At 41.2% G+C, this 24,422-nt stretch overlaps 1 protein-coding gene across 3 annotated transcripts in view; it reads right to left on the bottom strand.

The window, feature by feature from the left end:
- The window catches only part of PCSK5 (proprotein convertase subtilisin/kexin type 5), a gene marked incomplete at both ends in the record, with an annotated part of 451,941 nt that overhangs the window by 258,211 nt on the left and 169,308 nt on the right, over positions 1-24,422 (bottom strand). For all 3 annotated transcript variants that reach the window (XM_080819756.1, XM_080819754.1, XM_080819755.1), the window contains one exon: positions 3,693-3,905. In XM_080819756.1, the coding sequence (XP_080675882.1) occupies positions 3,693-3,905 (213 nt within the window). The remainder of the gene's footprint in view (positions 1-3,692; positions 3,906-24,422) is intronic.

Below are 24,422 nucleotides of genomic sequence, written 5' to 3'. Positions count from 1 at the left end.
CACAAAAGGCGTAACCTGGAAGAGCTCAGCACTGATATCCTGCCACAGCACCCAGCAACACAGACTGGCAAAGAGCTGCAGGTTTCTGCGAGAGCACTGATGGTCTGAAGGGATTGTGAGAAGGTCTTCCAACACGAGAATTAAAATAAATCCGCCGAGTAGTGAAAAATAATAGATACCTATATATTCTCTCTGGATATACACACACATATACATACATACATACACACACGTGTGTGTGTGTATTTTATCACTGTGCCAAGAACCCCACATGGGCCAGAGCAGCACCATTGCTCACGGATACCTCCAGAGCAGGTGTCCTTTGAAAGAGCCCAGAGCACGACCACATACTGGTGACAAGACAGGCGTGGGTGTCCATCCTGACTTTGGTAGAAATCCAGGCTCTACCACTTCCTGCCTGGTTTTCTTTCACCCTTTCTAGCACTAGTTTCCTCATCTTTAAAGGCAGGACGGTATCTGGTCATCCTGGGCGGAGTTTTGAGGATACTAGGAGATGGTCCATTTAATATGCACAGTGCAGTACCTGGTACTAATTAGAAGAATAACAAAAATTCCATATTTGTGGCATGTTAATATCACAGTGAATGTATGATGTATTCAACATGGAATAAGATGTATGATTATTAATAAAACCATATTATTTGATCACATGGCTGTAGAATAGCCGAGCATTTCAACTGATTTCTATTTAGCTTACAGGGAGTTTCTTGTTGTAGTAGTCTTAGTATTTTGGATGCTTCACTTGCTGTAAAGAGACATAAGGCCATGACTGATCTCAATCTGTTAAAGCATGAATGAAATACCAAGGTCCACACTATACTAATAGCAGGAGCAGGAAACCAAGAGATAGAGGTCTGGCTGTTTGGAAACCCAGAGCAAGGTTTTCCTGCTTGCATACCATGACAAGACATTCTGTTGAAGACAAGTGAAATATATTCAAAGTGCTTTTCCAGAAGCAGAGGGATCTTTCCTCTCTTCTGAATCCTTGGCATTTGCCTAGGTCAAATCACAAAGATGCTCTACAAATAAGACATGACAACCATGCTCTCCCGAAGAAGCTGCCAATGGCACAAGAAAATGGATAGCCGCGGGAGGAGAGCCCCAGAACAAAGGGAGACAGACGCCGCCATTTCTACAACACTCAATCACAATGCCATGGCCAGGAAGCGGGCATTTCCGAGGGACCCAGGGCATCTGGTTCAAAGCCTGCTGAAGAAAAGGTCCCAGGCACGATGCAGGATTATTTGTCATTCTGACATCTAGGAGGAAAAGGGGTCAGCTGGACCAGAAAAGGCTGACATCGTTGCCAACTCTACTCATGTTCAAACTGTTAACATGTTCATGTTCAAAGTGCCTTTCTTTATGGGGTAGGTGGTGCAGATCGTAGTATTTTGTAGATTGGAAAAACAGAGGTGCCACGAGAGCCCTGATTAACAACAGTTGGAAAAATGGCCAGCCTCGCCTCCCAGGATTCAGAATGAGACACTGTCCTAGGGAACAGTGGCACCAGCCAATCCTGAGTGGCTCGTTGCGCTGGTGCAGTGTGAGTCCCTTATGTCCAGCACCTCATCTTCCCCCAAAATCAATGAGGCTGGCAAGGGTTTTGCCTGCATTCTACAGACGGCGCAACCAAGACTCAGTGAGGTTCACTGAGCCACTGAGACGTGTCTGAAGCCAGAGACTCTAGCTTGGAAGAACTACCAAACTTCCTCTCCAATTTATGGTGATCTGGGGAGTCTCACAAAATAAAGAGACTCTAAGAACCGGATGGAGAAAAATTACTAACAGATTGCCGTGATGAACATGGGAGAAAGAGATCGAACAGAAGGTAGGAACAGGTTTAAGTTAAATACATAGAGTGAGTCAGTAAAGGTTTTGGTATCAGAAGTAGCAAGTCCGGAGAAAGTGAAGTCTGGGGCACCTGGGTGGCTCAGTGGGTTAAAAGCCTCTGCCTTCAGCTGGGGTCATGATCTCGGGGTCCTAGGATCGAGCCCCGCATCGGGCTCTCTGCTCAGCATGGAGCCTGCTTCTCCCCCCTCCTCTCTGCCTGCCTCTCTGCCTACTTGTGATCTCTGTCTGTCAAATAAATAAATAAAATCTTTAAGAAAAAAAAAGAAAGTAAGTGAAGTCTATTATGACGGGCTGGATTCACCCAGTGACTGGATCACTCTGTCCTTTCCCAGGAGAATCCTAAATGACCACCTGTCATTGTGGAGGCAGGGGCAGTCATAGCAGCGATCACAGCGTCATAGCATGGTTGGGGGCCCAGGAAGGTCAGGTCTGGGGAGTAAATCTCACATAAGGATTTTGAGGTCCCTCTGTCCATACTGCAGTCTCCCATCCAGGACCCAGAAAACCCTTCCTTCTCCTTGGAGATTTTGCCTGCTTGATTGTACATTTCTCTTAAGAAAGGCCTTTATGAACTTCACAATTCCCCCTCCATGGCAACCATCCCACAAGCAAAAACAGGAGTCGATGGCATATTTGCTTCAAAGCAATGGCAAGTTTGCCTTCAGATCTGAGAGGTACTGGAAGATAACTCTTAATCCAGAGAGTTCCATCAGGATTTTTATGGTGCAGAACTGATGGATGCCACTCAGATTTAGAGGACCGTGACCCCAAGTACTGAGAGACAAGCAAATCTGAGAGCATAAGGGGTCCTGCTGGATTATAACATTTTCATAATGAAGGTAAAACATGGAATGTCACTTTTCATTACAAAAGCCAGGACACCGTGAAACTTGTCACCTCCCTATTTTCTCCTTTTACATTTTACTTTGTACTGCAGGGTCATGTTTACTAAGGAATGATGGAGGTACTTAAAGGTGGACTCATGCATGTGTTGTTGTTGTTGTTTTTTAAGATTGTATTTATTTATTTGAGAGAGAGAGACAGTACAAGCAGAGGGAGGAGGGGGCTCCCTGCTGAGCAAGGAGCCCGAGGCAGGATTTGACCCCAGGACTCTGGGATCATGATCTGAGCTGAAGGCAGATGCTTGAACGACCGAGCCACCCAGGCATTCCCAATGCATGTTTTTTTAATCCAGTTATTGTGCAGGAATTAGGGAAAGATAGGGGCAGATGGGATATGCATATAGGTAGGCACTTTCTACTTAAATCAATTAAAAAAAAAATGCAACTAAAGAAGTTAGTAAAAAATAGCCGAAAAGTCACATTGACAATTACATAGAACCAGGAATCAAGAAGAACCAAAAGGATGTGAATGAAGCACTACATAAAGCAAGCTGTGTCATATCCCCTGTCTCTCCACCGCTGTGTGAAAGTCAGAGGTGACCCAGATTTGCGTGAATCTCTAAGACTTGTGAGCAGGGTCTTAGCCACGGCTGAAAAGTATCAAGGGAAGCAGCCTAGCTCCACTTTAGAAAGACAAACCCTGAGACAGTTTATAAAACTATGATCAAGAGCAAAGGTGTTTGAAATTTTCCATCAGACGCACCCGAAAAGCCAGAACCTCCCTTGAGCGAATTATCAAGGAACTGGTAATGGTATGGCAACACTTAAAAATACTTGGGTTGAGCCAGCAGCTGACTCCCACATATTACTCGTCTAGTTCCGTATACTGCTTGTGCATATGAGTTTATGGTTCTTCCTTTGTCTGTCACCGGGAAAGATAAATGAGTAAGTCATGACGGACACTCAAATGTTACGTACTATTTTCTTGTCGTACGACTCTCCGCTGCTGTACGTGGTGGCCAGTGTGGACGAACACTCTTCCAGGTACCAGGGCTTCTTCCCACTCTCGGCCGTGCTGCTGATGGAGATGGTGTAGATGCTGTTGGTGTAGCCGTCACAGGAACAGTGGTCTTTGCTCCTTCCACCGTTTCCTGAGGCCCAGACAAAAACAGAGCCGAGGCCTCTCCGCCCCTGTTCACAAACAGAAAAAATTAAATGACAGAAGACACAGATCACAGACTCTAAGTGCAGAAAGCAATAGCAACAGGGCACATCAAGCAGCTGTAGGAGGGGTGTGATGCTATTTTAGTAATACGCTGGATGTACGCTGTTTTTTGAGGTCAGAAGAATTGCTTTTTATTACCTATCTATATATTTTATATATATATGTATATAAATATATATATATATATATATATATATATAAAATTTTTTTTTTTTAAGAGAGAAAGAGAGCATGAGCCTGTGGCAGGGGTGGTGGGGAGAGGCAGAGGGGGAGAATCTTAAGTAGACCCTGTGCTGAGCATGGAGCCTGACCCAGGGCTCGATCTCATGACTCTGAGATCACGACCTGAGCTGAAATTAAGAGCTGGACACTTAACTACTCAGCCACCCAGGTGACCCAAGAGGAGTTGCTTTCAGAAACTAAAATAATCTGGATGTAATGTACAGCCCAGTGACTCCAGTTAATAATCCCGTATTGTTTATATGTAAGTCGCTAGGAGAGTAGATCTTAAAAATTCTCAACACTAGAAAAAAAAAATGTAACTCGGCATCGTGAAAGACTATGGTACTAGATCCACTGTGGTATTCGTTTCCCAATATATACAAATACCAAAGCAACATTTTGTATGCTTGAATATAATGTTATATGTAAGTTATATCCCAATAAAAAACCCTAAAATAATCCTTCTCACACGCCACAGTCATAGAGGTCACAAGAATACCAATGACGACAATAAGAGGGCCGACATTCACTAGGTACCCACCACGCACAATTGTATTTGTTTTACATGAATGAGACTCAACTCTTCCAACAACCCTGTGGGAATGGTACGATTTTGTCCCTATTACACAGATGAAGAATTGAGCTACAGAAATTAAGAAATGTTCCCAAGGTCATATAGCTAGAAAGTGGAAAGACAAAATTTGAACCCACACAGCCAGACCGCAGAGTGGGCATGTCATTAGCTGTGATTACTACAGACCTATACTAGGGCTATGAGTCTCCATGCACATGAAATGGTGCTCTTCTGCTCCCTCAGTTGACATATGAGCAACATGAGGAGTGGGGAGGTTGTGTGATTTATTCTTAGGTCACACTGTTGGTGAGGAGCAGAATTAGGGACAATGAGTCTTCCAGAGCTGTGCCTCCCCTATGTATGCAATGGACACTAATTATGAAGGATGTCAATGGGATGCTACCCGAGACGAAAAATAATTTCAGTATTAAGTATGTTTGGGAAATTCTAAGTTAAGCAAAATGAAACAGATTCCCCTACTGTAGAACTCAGTGATTGTTCTTTGCAAAACTCTATGGGAGATACAATCCGATGATCTTTTCCAAACATATTTGACGGTGGATACTTTCTTCCACCCGATCCGTGAAATTTTTCTTACAAAGCTAGGAGATGGGGTTACAGTCTTCATGTCAAAATGTGGCATCCATCCGCGGCGTTTCCTGAGGTCATAAAATAATTAAGGAGAAGAAGCAAAGTAGAACATAGATGTACCGAAGCATAAGGACTCGTTGGTTCCGTAAGATAAGATCTTCAGAAGAAAAGAGAGAAGTTGGCCAAAGTGAAGTGTATCTTTCTGAAGAGGCGGAATGGAATCCTTTAGAAATTTTACCTTTTAAAAACTGAAAGTCACACTGAAGGACACACAGGCCAAAATCTATCATTTGGTAATTAGGGAGTAAGAACCAAAGTCACTAGCTGGGGATGGCCGACCCTCTTTTTTGCTTCCAGGCCCTAGATTTTATGGTCTCAGGTGGAAGTAAAGTAGTTTGGGATGTGGTTTTGGAATTTTTGGTAAAAGAGCCAAGGAAAGAGAGACGACAAAGAATTTGAAATATCCTTGATAAACTGTCTCTGACCTTGAAACCTCAAGAAACAGAATATTTATGACATGATTTGACCTGAACATGGATTTCTTTTTGTCTTTCAATGTGGAAAAATGCAATACGATCGCACAGGAGTGGGAAAAATTCGTGAAGAGAGAGGGAAAGTTCTGGATACTACTGCCACTTGACAGCTGGGTCTGGTTTACCATCCTTCAGGTTGTCATCAGACTATTCATGAAATGTACAGAAGGATGCAGAATTCACTCAGCCATCATAAATGAAGGATTTTGTTCAATGCTTTGCAAATCTCTAGAAGGAAGTACTGCTCACTATGGTGTGGATGGCCAGACTGAGAAACTCCAGTGACTGACTCATACCCTCACCTCAGAGAGAGAACATCATAGGCAGAGAAGAAAGGGTCCAATTCATCATCAATATGTACCCTCTCTATCACAGACTGAGGGGCCTTGTTGCTGGCAAAGAGCATGGTCACACAGTAGCTTTATCTGACAGGTCCACAGAATGTATGACATAAGCAAAAACCACTCCTGGTTTAAACAGCACTGGAACAGATAATAGATTAAGAACCACAAAACCATGAGAAAGCACGTCTGGCACAAACACACACACATACCCATTCAAAACTATGACTGGGTGCCTATGTGTAAAATTCACTGAAAAGATCTTTAAAAATGTACTTGGTTTTAAAAGAATATTTAATAAGAAAATATTTAGAAGGTAGTTTTGACAATGTAATTACAAACGGAGGATACAAAATGATGTAATATGGTCTCAGTTTAGAAAAAGAATGTATGTGTGCCTGTGTGTGTGCGTGTGTGTGTGTGTGTGTGTGGTGTGTTTAAAAAGTTAATGTGTATAAAGTTAAATGCATAAAGTTACCATAAAGTGACAATGTAACAGAACTTAATTCTGTTTGGTAAGATTAGGAAAGATTTTTTTTTTCTTTCTTCTTCATTCCATCCTTCCATGACCATATGCGATTTTTATAAACAGAAACAAATGCATTTATTCCCCTCTTAGGAAGGGAAACACAGGGCCAATTCTTAAAAGATAATTTTTACTTTATGATCACAAGAGGTTTTACACACAGAAGTTTCATTGTGCACTAAAGAGACTAACATTTATAGACATTTATTATGCACCAAGCACTATACAAACATTATTCTGCACGATTTAAGTCTATATCATTTCACAGATGGGTAAACTGGGGCTCAGAAATGCTCATGAATGCTAGGACCAGACCTTGAAATCCAACTAGAGCTAAAGCCTGCACTCTTCACCCTCAACAACAGTCTTCTTTTGGGCAAAAAGAAGGCTGGTGGTTGCTGTACTATTTTTAGCTAAAGCTCCAGTGTCTCCATTGAAGTTCGGCTTTCAAACCTAAGAGCAGACCAGCCCTTTAAGCTCTTTCCAGATTGGTCGCAGGATTAAAATGATAAAGAAAGGAGACATGTATGGTCCTGAGCATTCTAAGGGAGAAGGACATAGGTTCAGACACAAAATTCTGCCTAGAAATCCCAACCTGACCAGAGCTCCCTCAGAAGTAGGACCACAAGTCATTCCATCATGGCGGCATCCAGAGGGGACACCACTGTAAAGGAAACAGGACTTATTATGGAGTCCTCTGGAGATTCACTGAGTTGACAGAATGAATGGCTGAAAGAACAGTGGGTTGCCACTGCCCTCCAAATGCCCTTTACAGATAAAAGTGACATCCCTCTATCAAAGATGATTTGAGGGAATTACTTTATAACTGGGTCTGGTGAAGGGAAACATCAAAGGACAGTATGAGATCAAGAACTATCCCAACCCTCATAGGATAGAAAGAAGCTGGAGAGTGGTGGGGAGGGGTTGTCATGGGAACTGGAAACAGAAGGGCTAATAGGAGTTGAGTCATGACCAGGGGACATACCAACCCCTGCTGGCCCTGCTGGGAGGGGGCCAGGGGCATATGTACTGAGACCCTCATCTCTTTCTTCTCTCCCATCCCTCTCCCAGAAACCAGAGGACCTGGGAAGTCATACGGATCAGTATCCCTGAGCATGGAGCTTGTGGAGAGATGGGGGGAGAGCATCTGGAAAATCCCATGGGACACAACTGGCATTGTCCTTAAGGTGTGTTATGGAGTGAGCTGCGTCCCCTCCCCTTCAAATTCATTTGGTGACACTATAACCCCCAGTGTGAATATATTAAATACAGTGAAGACAAGCAAGAAGGTGGCTGTCCCTTAAGCTGAGGAGAGAGGTTATCACTAGAACCCAACTCTGCTGGCACCCTGAAATCACGGGCTTCCAGACTTCTAGCCGCCAGACTTCAAGAAAATACATTCTGTTGTTAAGCAACCCAGCCTGCAGTATTCCATTATGGCAGGGCAAGCTGACTCATACAAGAGGGGAGGAGGAGATAGAGGGTGGCCTGCCCCCCAAGGAGGCAACAGAATATATAGACACTGCTGTTACACTATCCACCAGGCATTCTGACCCTTGTGCATGTGTGTAGGGTTTCTGATTAAAGTCCTAGAAATAAACAGGCTAATTTGTGGGCTGAAAATGCCATAAAGATCTGTGCTAAAGATCTATGGGGTTAATCTGAAACAATTAGCAATTCAAAGATTTATTTACTACAGATGCACAGCAGATTCCCATTAGAGTGCAATATTCAGAAAATCAAAACATATGTGGCAAAAGAGAATCTAGACATTTCTCCAAAATTCAGAGTAATTGAAGAATTAAATCCTAATGTGGGACATAGGGAGAAAGGAAGGTGGGCAGAGTAGAATAAAGAGTAAAGAGTCTTGAGACACATATTTTTCCAAAGTGTAGGAAATGACATTTTCAAGTATTGTGATTGCAACTGGTTATTTAAATATGGCTTTGGATGAAAAAAAAATCTTCCAATTTAGTTGAGTACTAAGTTAAAAGTAAACTCAAGGCAAAATATATTGTGAAATCCATAAAAGACCCATTTGGCCAAACTCTATTCTTTTTCATTGTGTATTTAATTCTGCATGTGTTTCTTCTCATGTACGCCCTACAAACATCAATTTACAATGCCCATAGTTTTATTACTAAAGGCTAGAAAGGAACTGAATTTCTTGTGTTCCTGGAGATCAGAAAAGGCTACTTTATGCTGTGTTACCAATTAAATCCTATGCCCCAAGCCAGGTTTTGAAATCTAGAGAGTTGAGAGAACCACATTTCTTTAAAATGCTGTGATAATTTTCCAGCCGATGCAGTTAGATTTTATTTCGCATTTTAATATTACTTTCTTTCCCCTATCACTTAGAAAATATTCTTGAGGGGCGCCTGGGTGGTTCAGTGGGTTAAAGCCTCTGCCTTCGGCTCAGGTCATGATCTCAGGGTCCTGGGATCAAGCCCCGCATCGGGGGAGCCTGCTTCCCTTCCTCTCTCTCTCTGCCTGCCTCTCTGCCTACTTGTGATCTCTGTCAAATGAATGAAATCTTAAAAAAAAAGAAAGAAAGAAAGAAAGAGAGAGAAAGAAAATATTCTTGAAGGGGCAAGAATAAGTGAAAAAAAAAATTCTTGAAGGACCATGAATAAGTGACCAGAGACTTCTGAAATACAAAAAAAAAAAAAAAAAGAAATAAAGAAAAAAAATCTGGTGCTTTCACAAATATTAGTTAATTTAGAGCAATTCCAGCAAGTTAGATATGTATTTTACAGATTAGAAAACCAAGTAACACCAAGTAATAGGTAAGCCGTCATATCACCGGAATGTAGTAGAGACAGAGGATGGAGGTCCCAAGGATGCTGATCAGAAGGCGCGGATCTGTATGTGTCAACACAAAGAGACAAGATGATACAACACATGATAAGGAAATTTCCTTTATCTGTGACATCTTCCAAGCATAGCCTGTGTACCCAATTACTAAAGCCTTTTACCATTCCAGTTGCCATCTTTTCTGGGTGTTCGTTCTCTCAGTGAGAAAAGAGTATCACCCTCCAAGGAAGCTCTTCCACACTCGGATAAGAGATAAAGGGGCTTGAGACCAGAAGAGGCAGGGGAAAGACAAGGACACCTACAATATGTGGTAGCTGAGATATGAAGAACTGTTCATCCTTTTTAAACAAAATCAATCATCTTTTTAACAAAATCAATCTGGGTCCTCAACAGAGCAGGTTCATTGACAAAAATAGGTCTGGTCTAGAAACATAATATAAAGGCAAGATGACAACAACACACTTCTGAAAGGTTTTTCTAGTTCTCACACAAAATGTCCCAGAATTCTAAAATACGTATTACTTTTTAAAGTTAATAGTTAATAATTCTTTGAATCATTATCACCTGTAGAACAGATGATTCATATGGAAACAAAGGCATCTTAAAGGTGACCTAAAAAGTAATCCAAGAAGAAAGACAACCCATAATTGAGGACAAGTCAGGAGCAGAGAGTCACTCAATGCCTGGGAGAAAACTTTGGTGGAACTTGGTGGGACAAAGTCTTCTTTGGGAATGCAACAAGAAAATGTAGTCATGATATAGATTCAGTAAGACGTCTTTGGGAAAGACTAAACCCTGTGACTTGTTTCTTCCATCAGTTCCTTGGAGTAGGATGGGGATTAGGGTAGGAAAATTAATCACAGCTGACCCTTGAATAACTCGGGTTTGAACCGTACGAATCCACTCATATGTTAATTTTTAAAATAAATACAGTACAGCAGTGTACATTTATCTTCCCTTCCTTATGATTTTCTTAATAAAATTTTCTTTTCTCTAGCCTTACTTTATTGTAAGAAGACAGTATGTAATACATATAACATACACAATGCATGTTAATTGACAGTGCTAACAATAAGACTACTGATCAAGTAGTTAAGTTTTGGGGGGAGTTCAAAATCATACATTGATTTTGGATTGTGTAGGAGTTCAGTGTCCCTCATCTCCACATTGTTCAAGGGGCAGCTCTAGGTGAGATTCATCTGGACCAGGGAAGACAGTGGGTCACTCCCCACCAAAACACAAGGGAATCCAAGACGAAAGATAATGAGATGTTCTTAAAGAGTAAAAGGAGATGGTCCTCTGAGGGTTAGGAATCTAGAGGTTAAGTGATGCTTTGTCTATACTGTGCCAGAGTCCTAAATTTGTTAGAGTGAGGACTCTATTGCAATGTCTTCCCTCACCCGGAAAATACGCAAGTGCAACCCTTATTTGTATGATCTACTTACTCTTCGAGTCAGAGTGCCTGATGTAAAGAGTAAACAGGGTTTCACTAGATTCTACTTCTCCTCTCAGAATATTTCACTCTTGTGCTCTCAGAATCATTAAGTGAAACAGAAGAACTACTTTCAGGAAAAACCCAACTGTCATCAGTGATGGTTTATTTGGTAATTGGACTGCAGCCAAAAGCTCACTAATTCCACTCATTTCCAAGCAAACGTTCTAGGATTGAAAATGCTTAGCAATGCTTCCCAAAGACGATTCAACAGATAGCCAACACCTGCTGATGTTCAACCTGGGCCCCAGTACCTCCCCCAACTGCTATTCTTAATCTATTCATACCCACTTTAGCATGTCCACCCCCCAAGCTGCCATGTTGCCCTAATTCCAATTTGGAGGAAGGACTGTCGAAACATCTACAGACTGACTTACAAAAAACACTCTGGGGGTGGGTCTTCACTCTTCTCATTCTATGCTATTTACCCTGTCCAAGCATGGTTGGTGATTGAAAAATACTGAAAATACATATGCAGTTATTTTTTTTTAAAGTACTAAAAAGTGACGTGAAGGAAGGCTTTTGTGAATGTAAGCTGTTTCCCCCCATTTTTTGTCTTCCTAGCTTTTCTTTTTTTTTTTTTTAATATATATTTTATTTATTTATTTGACAGCCCACCAGTAGGCAGAGAGGCAGGCAGAGAGTGGGGGGAGGCAGGCTTCCCGCTGAGCAGAGAGCCCGATATGGGGCTCGATCCCAGGACCCTGGGATCATGACCTGAGCCGAAAGCAGAGGCCTTAACCCACTGAGCCACCCAGGTGCCCCTCTTCCTAGCTTTTCTTGTGTGATAGGACTTCAGCCTCTCTTCCCCTTCATCTCAACCTCACCCATCTTTTCTGCCCCCAGTCAGGCTTTCTCTTGTCTCATTTGCTGTGTACATGATGGGTGGCTCATCTGTGAATACTAAGCATTTTTTAAATGTTTTGTAGGCTTTTTAATATGTTGAAAATATTAGATGCAGTTATTAGCGATCATATTAATTTAACAAAAAGCCATTTTATATGCTTTCTAAGTACACCAAAGGTAGCCAACTTCCCTTGTAAAGGAATACAGAATGCAATTTGTGATTGTGGACTTGACTATTGGTGACAATAGTTGCAAGCATTTCTGGTGAAATGATAAATTCATTTATACATATAAGCTACATCTTTTTACAACATTGTTCACATTCTAGTACCTGAACGAGCAGCTTGATGCCCTCGACTCAGGGAACCTAAAGGTAACTTTGGCTCAGTTTTATAAAAGGAATTTGGAAAAAATGGTCAAAACAAACACAAAAATTAGTCAATTCTACAAATTCAGAACTTCCCCAGAGGCAGGTTACTGATAAAAGGCTACATTGATGTTTATCATGTGATTAGAAAAAAATTTTTTAAAAAGTGAGTTGCTTATCCACCCTATCTGCCAGAATATAAATTCAGTAGAACATTCACTCATTAAAGGCTTGGTAGTACCAACCCTGTCCTAGAGCTGCCTCTTCCTCAGAACGTTAACTCTGAGGGTTTGTACACATAATACAGCTTTTGACAATTTATCACCAAAGTGTGTGTGTGATCCTTGGCTTCCAACAACAGTATTATAACAGTGTGGACGTCTTTCACTTTGTTTATTTGTAAAGTATAACTGGAAAAAGAAAATCAGTCTTTCATGGAGAAAAGGTAGAAGATCTAGGAGGAAATAAAAACCAGGTATGTTTACTAATGGAAATAAATAAGTTTTCAAGCAAAGAATTTTATTCCTATGATCCTTTAGATAGTCTGTACATTTGGGAACTTTATATAATGAAAATTTGGAGCTGAATAATGTGCTATAGATATTACTTAAAACTGGACCCATGAGGGGCGCCTGGGTGGCTCAGTCGTTAAGTGGCTGCCTTCAGCTCAGGTCATGATCCTGGGGTCCTGGGTTCGAGCCCCGCGTTGGGCTCCCTGCTTGGTGGGAAGCCTGCTTCTCCCTCTCCCATTCCCTCTGCTTGTGTTCCCTCTCTCACTGTGTTTCTCTGTTTAAAAACAAAAAACAAACAAAAAAAAAAACCAGACCAAAAACTGGACCCATGAGAGGTTCATCCATCGAAATGTTAAATTCCTACATTGGAAAATGAAGGAAATGAAGTTGGCAGAGCCAGAACTAGATGGGTCCACTCCCACCTCGACTGAAATGCTGGTCCCGACTGACTAGGAATGCAATGGGAATGTTCCTAAAAGTGTAATAATATGATTTAGGGAAACCTGCTGAACGGTAGTGGATTGGACAAAACAAAACTCCTTTCTCTTCCTGCCTTCTCTCATTTGCCAAATCAACAATTCCCAAATAATTGTCTGCTATTAATATTTTTTCTATGGTCAACTCATAATGGTCAATCCTCCATTTTTTCTCAGGCCTTGTCTTTCTCATCGGACTCAATGAACCTCAGCGAACCCAGGTTATTATTTACTTCTGGTCACTCCCACAGCCTCCAAGATTTGAGACCTGCTCAAGCTGTTTTCCCATGGCTGGGGGTGCCTGGAAAGCTGGCTCGGAGGAGGAACATGCAAATTATATTTCTCAATTCCTCATTCCAACCCGCTATAACAATACCTGTGAATCTTATATGCTCTCTGAACTAATCACAATCAATAATTTTTAAAAAGATTTTATTTAGGGGCACCTGGGTGGCTCAGTGGGTTAAGGCCTCTGCCTTCGGCTCAGGTCGTGATCCCAGGGTCCTGGGATCGAGCCCCGCATCGGGCTCTCTGCTCAGCAGGGAGCCTGCTTCCCCCTCTCTCTCTGCCAGCTTCTCTGCCTACTTGTAATCTCTGTCTGTGAAATAAATAAGTAAAATATTTAAAAAAAAAAAAAAAGATTTTATTTATTTGAGAGAGAGAGAGTATGAGCGGTGAGGAGAGGCAGAGGGAGATGGAGAAACAGATTCCCTGCTGACCAGGGGACCTGACACAGGGCTTGATCCCAGGACCCCCACATCATGACCTGAATGGAAGGCAGCCGCCTAACCAACTGAACCACCCAGGCGCCCCATCAGACCGATGCAGCCATTCTGGGTACACCCACCATTTCCTCATTCCCACTTTGGGGAGAAAAAGATGGCATATGTGAGAAAAGTTTCTGTATCTTGGATCATCCCAGAGCAAAGGCAAAATCATGCTCAGGATTGTTTTAGCAGAGACAGGTTTATGAAATGGAGAAAGACATTTCCAATATTAATATTAGGTACCTATTATGAAACTGCCCAGGAAGATACCACACCTTTAAATTTCTATTAAACGAGTTAAATATGAAAGATTCCTTTCAAAGAGAATAAAAAAGTATTTACTATCAGCAGGGGTATGAAAGGAATTTATTGCAAATGTTTGGAAAGGCATTTGGAAAGGAAGACAGAGGGAAACTCTAGCTGTAATGAAAGGTTTCTACTCTTCTCTATGTTAGGTTACAGAATGCCTTACCATGGTGGACTGGTCCCAACTCCCAGCTTGGGAGAGGGCAAGTAAGCTGTCCACGACCCCCTCCGCAAACTCCCCAGGGGATTTGAAGGTCACAGCCTCAGTCTTTTGTGAAGTAGCCCATAACATTTCTGAAACACAGAAAATCAGCCCTTCACAGTTTCTTCCCATAAACACAATCCTGATATCAATGAAAGCAAATCACACTTCTGAAAAGATTACACTTGACACTAAGCTTCTATTATTTACAAGATTCTGCGGTAGATACTCTGAGGTCCTTAAAGATTCATCAAACATGGCTTCTCTTCTGAGGAGAAGACCAGCAGTAGGTCTGAGCACTGCACATGCGTGATCTCAGTCAGTCTTCATGAGGGCTCCACAAAGTGGCATTATAGTAGTCTTTCCTTAGGAAAGCAGAAGCTCTGATAACTTAGTAACTTAACCCGGGTCAAAACACTGGAGGGAAACCAAGAAGATTTCAATCTGGCTCTCTGTGACTTGAAGGTCAGTACTTTCTACCTTGTCACAGCTTGTATCCGGGGAGGGAGAGAAAGAGACAATACAATGAAGTTGAGAATATGCCAAGTCGGTTTGTCCCAACCAAGCTTCCCAGGACTTCAGGGAAGCGAGAGGTCCCTTGGGTAGCGTCCACTTCCATGACCATAATGACAGCTACCATTGACAGAGAGCTGAATGGACACAGACAGGCCCATATGACACACCTGACAGGAATGGATTCACACAACATGGTGGTGAAGAAGACAGACTGAGTCAGGGCCACACTCATGCTTCCTACTGGTCAGGTTGCCTACTTTGCGAAGACTTAGTTTCCAAGTCTATAAACTGGTGAGGTCCTATGAAGAGCATCCTTATGCCTAACCCAAGTGGTTCTCAGAATTAAGTCCTCATAACGTTTACAATCCTGAATATTAAAGTTTGATTGTCTTCCTCTTAAAAGAGGAGAACCATAAGCTCAGGACAAATGAACAAAATCTGTTATAAAATCCTATGTACTTTAAAATCATTTGTTATTATCAACCCAGTCCAATTTATCCTTGTTTATTTCACAGTGGCCTGTTTTTTTTTTTTTTTTCTTTTTAAAAATCCCAGCTACTTCCAAGTTTTGTTAAAGAAAATTTCCATTACCTTTCTTAAATTTATGCTCTGAATCACAGAAAGTCAGGACTGGTCTGGACCTCAACTTGCCCTAATCCAATCCCTGTATGATTTTTGTATTTTCCCTGTAACTAGGAACATCCAAACTGTAGCAGGATGATGCACATGATAAGGGCTTCACATCCTCCCCTATATGTCAGTATATATAGAATGAAACAAAAGAAAAGAAAAAAGGATTGCTACCGATATCTGGTTAATCCCTAAGTAGAACAGAGGCAATTAGAATGGCATTTGCTCAAGTCAGTATTAACTACTCACAGAGTTAAAAATGAATCTTTTATAACTGAAAAGAAGGTGACAGTAAATATTTGACCTTTGCACCTACACAAGGCTAGGAGAGATTTGTGCTCCTGTCCATATAAATGCATCACAGTTCACAATAACATAGGAATCGAAATCTGATCCTTGGATAACAGATAACTTGGTGAAGATTACAGAATGTGAAACCACATATGTATTTATAGAGACAAACAATTCTTTGTTTCCAAGGTGGAAAACGTTAGGTTGGGTCCATTTGGCAAATCACTTCTTAGCTTTGTTACAGCCCTAAAGACACACAGTTTCCACCAGGATACAGTTAAATACTAATGGAGGATTTTTAAAACAAACCCCAGTTAAAGTCAATTTTGATTACATGGAGCCAATATTAAATAAACTCCCTTGTCTATCTTTGCCTATCCATAGACTGTTCCAAAGTTTTAAAACATTCGCCAACTAATTTAACAGCAATCTGTCATTTATTAAAATCCAAACTGGTACCAAGCCTGCTACAGCTAGATGTGTATCAGATAAAAATATATTCTTCCCAAGTGGAATTGGTTAATTTTATTATGATTATTATTACTGCGTTTATTATACGAGCTCATTATACCTCTTCTCTCCCCTTCTGGTGAACATATGCCTTTAATTTAAGGGTGGAGAAACGTGTGTATGTGCACGTATGAGCATATAAGGGCCAGGGTGTGCTTGTAAAGCAACTGTGTGTTTTCAGCAAATATTCCAAATATCCAATCAGGTGTCATATCTGGTAAAGTGAAAAAGAAATTGATGATGGGAAAGGGATACATTAATCAGAGACTTCATAAGAGGCTCAACAGCCAGGCATATAGTAATAAATGTTCATCAAATGTCCTGGTTTCCATCTGGAAGTCCTGAGAAGAACAGAGAGAGGATGGCATGAAGGGAGATTAGGGGCCAGTGATCTGGATTTCCCCCGATTTTGTTTCCCCACCCTTGACATTGGTTCTGTTATGAATGCCCTGGAAGGCTTTCACTGATAATCCCAAAGAAAAATGATCTGGAATTGAAAGAATACTTGTAGATATAGCATGGTTAAGTGAAGTCTAGACTCTATGCTTCTAGAATATGTCAATGAGCCACACGATTTCTCCAGCTCTGAGTAAAATAAATGCCAAATCAGTGCTTGGTATGTAATGGCGACTCAAGAATTATTTCTTGATTAAGACAATAAGGGAAGTACTGCTAATCTGAATAAAGGGTTGTGTGATTATGAAAAAAGGAAGAGATTCAGTTCTAATTTTTTGCTTGTTTTCTAAAGGATGTTATGCAATACCCTTGTCAGGAAATCGTGAAAAGCTGTCAGTGTGCGAGATACCTGCTGACAAATGTAAAAAGGTACCAAGTATTAATAAATTTAATAACTCAAATGGGGGGAAAAAAGAAAGATGACTGCAAGGCAACTAGACTGAACACAAAAAGTTTTGTAATTACGTGCTGTGTAATCTGTCCTTCTCATCGCTTACAAGATTCTAGCCACTGAAGGGACTTGGGGAATTTGCTTTACACTTTATTTAAAACATTTATTCAGCATTACATGGTGAGCTTCCCAAAGGCAATAGCTCGGTGTTATTCTTCTTTCACTACCAGCTAGCGAAGTACCTGGAATATTGATAATCACCCAATGTGGATGTCTCCTGAATGCAATCAGGAATAAATGAATGAAGAGAGAGCCTATCCAAGAAAAGCTCAGGCAGTTAGCTTCTTATTCTGATACCAAAACTCGGGTCACTTACATCTGAAACACTGTCAATGGACTCATTCACGTTATAAAACCATTTTCCTATTTAGAACCTTCTGGGTGGACAAAGCAAAGAGTTTCCCCTGAAGGAAGTCTTTGCCAGACATACCGAGGAGGAAGGCCAAAGGTTCACCATGGTAAGTGGAATCGTGTCAGTTTGAAGGAGAGCAACGTTTCAATGGTCCTTTCCTTTGATGTCATGTAAGACTTCGATTCTGAGACCCTTGGAAAGATGGTGAAAGACCTTTGTGGCCTTCTAAGCAGCTTAGAATATTCTTCGTCAATCCTAGGGAGAAGTGAGTTTTAAAGAGAAGACAAAGGACACGATTTACATACGAAAAAGTACTTCTTTGGCTGCAATGCTCATGCTGAATTGAAAGTTGGAGCCCAAGCGAGAAGGATGGAAGCTTTGGAAGGATGTTGTGGGCTCAAGTCCATCTGAGAGATTCTGGTTTGAATTGTGAGGACAAGAGGACACATTCCATAGACTTTTAGGAAGATAGGAAAGAAAGACTTACTGGATGAAGAAAAGAAGAAATCACACATTTTAGGAAGGTAGATGGGGCGAACCGGAGTGACATCAACCAGCAAACAAATATACAAATGTTGGTAAGAACAATTCCGCCCCTCAAACTGTTTCCAGTTCAAACGTTCTGTTTCTTAAGGTCTAATGGGTTTAGCTGAATCTTTGTGAAGCAGTTCCAAACCATGTAAAATGAAATTAAATTTAACACCAGTTCAAAACAAGTCCCAAAAATAAAAGCTTTTGGGTAGTTAAAGTTTAGAATGTTGAGTAAACCAAGTTAGACATATCTCTACGGCGGAACTTCTCGGAGCCTTTAATATGCTTTCAAGTTTTGAAAGGGAGGAAATAAGAAGTGGTATTTCTTGAGCCTATTTGATAGCAAAATCCTTCACCCACCCCCACCCCTCTTTGAGGTATTTCATTAATTAGTGTTTTGTGGAATAGAATTCAGAAAAAAATCTCTTGGCTATTCCGTCCCATTTATTTTGGCCATACCTTAATAATACTCTCAAGACTGCATATTTATCTTCTTTAAGGATCACTCAGAAATACGAAATGAATTAATCCACTAACCCAGAGATTTTAGACAATTAAGGCTTTTTACAGTATTCTACACGATTAACTGGCATTTCACGTTTATTACCCTGGCCTTTTCAGAAGTGATAGCGATTAAGACTCATAACATAATTAGAGACTTTACTATGTTCCAGAAACTCTGCTGCGTATTTTACAGGCATTAATCATATAATCCTCACAACAGTCCTATAAAGTAATTACTAGCAGTTAGCTCCATTTTATAGAGGAACAAACTGATCCTCAGAGAGGCTAATTAACTTGAACACGGTTAAGAACGTACTGGAACCCGCCGGAGAGTCTGAATCCATGGTCTGCGTGCATTAATCCCCAAAATATACGATGTATGTTAGTAACTCATTTCCATATTACAAATTAAAAAAAGAAAACCAATGCAAGTGTGATCCTGAAATAAATTCATTCAGTATGTGCAGCCAACGGGCATGGAATTCACCCACATGTTTGCTCACCTATCACTCAACAGACCCTCTTGCCGGTCCTTGGGATCTAGCACAGAACAAAACATTCTATCTCCGAGCCTTTATGGGGGGGTGGGGGACAATTCATCAACAAGATAAGGAAATATACTAAATAGAAGGAGAAAAGGGGTCTGAAAGGTTGGAGCGTGTGTATTTTATTGTGGACCAGAAGCAGCAGGCAGGCCTCCTTACCAGGACAAATGACACAATGGATCAGAGAGGAGCCCTGGGTTTCACATAGGAAGGTCATGGTGGCCTTGACAAGAACAGTCTCAATGCAATGAGGGGTCAGGGTTCTGATGAGTGGCTTCAAGAGACAGTGGAAAAAGAGCTTGTAGAGGACAAGTGTGGACAATGGTTTCTGGAAATGAGTAATTGGAAAAACAGAAGAAAACCACAGAGAGAGTCTCCCCTCTGTCTTCTGAGAGAGAACTGACAGTATGTGGACGACAGTAACACACGGGAGAGGGAAGTTTCGATGACGAGCTAAGACAGAACTGATTGAATCGCGTCTTTAGTTGAGGCAAGAGGCTGAGGCATCCAGTGAAGAAATGGATGAGCTAGAATTAGGCAGAAGGTGAGAAATTCATTCACCACAGTAACAGGGGAAAAGCTCTGCTATGCGGTCACGGATGATACAGGGAGGTCAGGTGTGTTGAATAAAGCAGAAATGGCACGCAAAATAATTTATTCGATTGCTTTGAGGCCCGCATTCTGACTTGTATAGCTCTGCTGAGTATCTATTTTCTGTAAAACTGGGGAGAACAGGACCTATCTTAGGTGACCACTGTGAAGATTAAAAATTAGAAGTGAGTTGGGGGAAATCAGAGGTGAAGAAAAACCATGAGACTGTGGACTCTGAGAGACAAACTGAGGGTTTTGGGGGGGGCGGTGGGGTGAGCCTGGTGGTGGGTATTAAGGAGGGCATGTATTGCATGGAGCACTGGGTGTGGTGCATAAACAATGAATTTTGGAACACTGAAAAAAATAAAATAAAATTTGAAAAAAAAATGGTATCTATTTTGGGGCTCAGAGGACTGATCATATGCTAACAGACTGACAAATGTTGAGTGTTTTAGGATCATTATTATTAGGATGATTACCACTACTGGTATCATCATCATTATTAATTGTACACAACTCAAATTATGGACCTCTAATTCCTGCATTTAATTTTACAGCTCCTTAGCATCAAATAAAATACAGTCTCTGGGGAAAAGAGCAAGTTGTCAATTGTAACTTGATTTGTTCAACACAGTTTTGTCTCAGGCTGTAAATTGAATCAATTCTGATTTTGTTAGTCTTTGAAGAGTGTTACATTCTACTGAACCCAATACTTGTGTTATAGAAAAACAAGTAGGGAGCATTTTGAAATCCAATATTTGCTACATTTTCTGATTAGCAAGCAGAAGGAGTGGATGTGATCAATACTTGGATTCCCTGAACAAAATATATTTCCTTTGTGAAAATTTGTCTTGATACGTAGGTTTCTCCCACTTGCCACCCCCCCCCCCGCCCCACTTGTCCTGACGCTGCTGCCCCCTCCCCCCAAGTCCGGCTCATCATCACCTCTTTCCTGGACCACTTCAGTCTTCCGCTCCCGCCTCCCCGTCCCTCTCCCACAGAGTCCATTCCCTGTACGGCACTGACCCTTGAAAATTTTGTGTCCCAATGGGCCACTACTTAGACTACCTCCGAGGGTTTTCCGCAATGGAATAAATCGCAAACACCCTCCATGGTTTACAAAGCCCTGTGGAGCCAGCCCTTGACTACCTCTCCAAACCATCTCCTACCGCCTGCTTTGGGCTCATATCGCTCCCATCACCCAAGTCAGCATTTTGTTTCGTGAACACACCCCAATCACCCTCCACTCGGGGTGTTTTCCTCTTGCTGTTCTTCCTGCAGAACTCATTCCTTCCACAGGACTGGCCTCTTACTCCTTATGTCCCCATTCATGTACCCCCTCCTCAGAGAAGACTCTCTATCCTCCTGAACTACAATTCTGTCCTGAACGACAATTCTGTCCTGCCCACTCACCCGTTCTTCTCATTTCTAACACGTATCATTAGCTTATCATCTTGATTGTGTCTATGTGTGTTTCCTGTCTTGTTGCTCGAATGTACAGAGTTTCATGTGTTGCATATAAAACTTAGATGTTGCCTTCATTGCTTTATCCATGTGGTACAGAAAGTGGGAGCTCACTAAATTTTATAGGAAGAATATATACATTTCAATTCCTGTATTTTTGTAAGTGATGTAGTTAAAACCCTAACAGGCCAGAGTGACTTTAAGCTATCACACAGGGTTTTACCCAGCTACCTGAGGGACTTATTTTAGTAGTTATTTACTCCCTCATTCCTTAAGTCATGCAGCCAATAAATCACTCATTTCTAAGTTGCACTTTATAATCTAACTTTGTATAAAGTTTTCACCCTATCATTTTCTACATGTTTGACAATTATATAAAGAACACGAATTAGAATAAAATCTCGAAGACTATAGAATGTACTGTGCCATCTGGTGCTTGGTAATAAAGAAGTGGAAGGTTTCTTTCTTCCGGAAGACTAATATACTGCTTTAAAAATGTTAAATTATATATTCATAGATATTTAGAGAAATCTCCCTTGGGAAAATATAAATTAAATTCAAGATGACGAACATAGATAAGTAGAATGAATTTATGTATCAGGAGGTTACCTCAAAATGGAAGAGGTGCTTTTAAGGGCAAATGAAATTGAAGGTGAGTACAGACATAGGAAGAAAAAAAGTCTATGACAGGCAAGAACACAGGAAGTCTATGCTGATTGCTACATATTGTTTCTAATCCACCACTACAGGTAACTCTACGGTATCATCTAGAATTCTAGTGCAGAAATGGTACACAAGGTTCGGGGACTGAGGAGAACTAGAAAGTTTTTTGAAAGGACATGATCTCTTCTCTGAAAAAAAAAATGTATATTGACATGCACAGATACCTATAAAGTGTATTTCTTGAGCACCTATTATATTCCAGGGATTGTGTCAATAAATTTAGAAGCATTATCATGTAACACTCGTAACATCTCTGTGAGAACTTTCATTGCTTTACTTTAGATGAGGAAATGGGAGCAGAGGTCATTTGATCTGTATCGGGCCAGAGAGCAGGAAATGACAGATCCCGGACTCAGGCTGGCTGAGTTGGAAGCCTACGTGTAGTAAACACACTAAACCTCTATCCTGTTGATCTAAACACATTTAAATGGGTCATTGTTGGTCTTCCATAATTGCATGTGCCATGATAGCAGCCAGAGAATAGTCTGTTGTTTTCCAGAGTTATTTCTTTTGTTGCTACCTTAACTCTAAAAATGAATAGCTAAACGCCCCCCTTGCCTTTTTTGGATCAAAACCTTGAAAGATCTTCAGTGAAATGTTGAATAAATTATGGCATTGCCATATTCTAAAAAGGGTGAAACATTATAATACAAAAGAGTTCTATCATTATGAATTACCCTGGAAGAATGTCCGTCACACACAGTTAAGTGAAAACAGCAACACACAGAGGCACGTGGTCCTTGTTTGCTGTGGGAATGCACACGGAAGTAGGGAAAGGTGGAATCCATACTCTTAATAATGGCTATCTAGGGGGCTCCTGGGTGGCTCAGTCAGTTAAGTGTCTGCCTTCAGCTCAGGTCATGCGATCAAGCCCCGCATCAGGCTCTTTGCTCAGTGGGGAGCCTGCTTCTCCCTCTCCCTCTGCCTCTGACTGCCGCTCCCCCTGCTTGTGCTCAGTCTCTCTCTCTCACTTCTTTCTCTCTCTGACAAATAAGTAAATAAAATCTTAAAGAAAAAAAACCACCAAAAACAATGGTTATCTACTTGTGTGGGGAATCTGTTTTTAATTTCATCTTTGTAGTAGGATTTATTTTCATAAGCATGGGTTACTTTAGTACTTAATAGTGAATATAGAGTAATTCTTTTTCACAACTGTTTGTTTCTAAATATAATCTTCCCATAAGTTTGAATAGCTTCCTCATATGATCTTCTTTCTTAACCCTTTCCTCCTTCTACCGAAGTACCAGCTTTTTAATTTGTTTTACACATTGAACTTCCAGATAAGATTACCACTGAATGAGAGTCCTGAGCAAAAACTTGAAAAACATCGGTTTCCATTATCTCAAAATGTACACTACTGAGATTAGTAATTACTAATTACTAATACATTATACCAATGAGAAATCCCAGCCTACTCTTTTTATTATATCAAAAGCCATACACATACAATCTGAAAATTAAATATGAACTAAGTTTGATTTCTTTCACTTGAATGACCACTCAGTGGATGGCCTGGAGAGACTACTACTCTGCAGTCTAGGGCTTTGGTAATGCAATCACCAGATTACTTAGAGCACATTCATTTGGTGTTCAGACACCTTGAAAGGAAAATTCTAGGCAAAGCAATTTAAAACACTATTCTATAGCCTTAAAGGGCTCTCGAGTAGCTAAAAATGGACAGAACTAGAAAGGATGTCTTAACCAAGCCTGAACTATCCTTCAGTTAGGAAGTACATTCTGAACGAGTACGTAAGTCTTCCCTTCCAGTCTGTTTCAAAAGAACCAGGAGGGTGCCTGGGTGGCTCAGTGGGTTAAGCCTCTGCCTTTGGCTCAGGTCATGATCCCAGGGTCCTGGGATCGAGTCCTGTATCGGGCTCTCTGCTCGGCAGGGAGCCTGCTTCCTCCTCTCTCTCTCTGCCTGCCTCTCTGCCTACTTGTGATTTCTCTCTGTCAAATAAATAAATAAAATCTTAAAAAAAAAAAAAAAAAAAAGAACCAGGAGACAGCTTGGCTTTGTCTTGCGAGTTCACCCCAGCACAAACCCCACTAAGGTGGAGGCAGCATGGTTACTTGTACTCCAGCTGCCAACACTGCATTAACCTGCTGCACGCACTCCACCACCCCACATCTGGGCTGAATGGACAACTGTCCCATGGCTGGCGTAATTCGTAGTAAATTAAATGAAATTCAGCAAACATTTACTGAGCACTCCCTAGAGTTCCGTGCACTCCGTGGGTTTTGCAAAGCCTCTCAAGACGGGCATAAGCCCTGCTATCCCAGGACACAGAATTTAATGAGGAAGACACAGACCTGAATAATGGACATAAAGCACCCTATGATAATGACTTTG

The sequence above is a fragment of the Martes martes genome, assembly GCF_963455335.1.
Source record: "Martes martes genome assembly, chromosome: 12".
Lineage (NCBI taxonomy): Eukaryota > Metazoa > Chordata > Mammalia > Carnivora > Mustelidae > Martes > Martes martes.
Note: the sequence above shows the minus strand (reverse complement) of the source record. Positions and strands in the feature narration are given on the sequence as shown.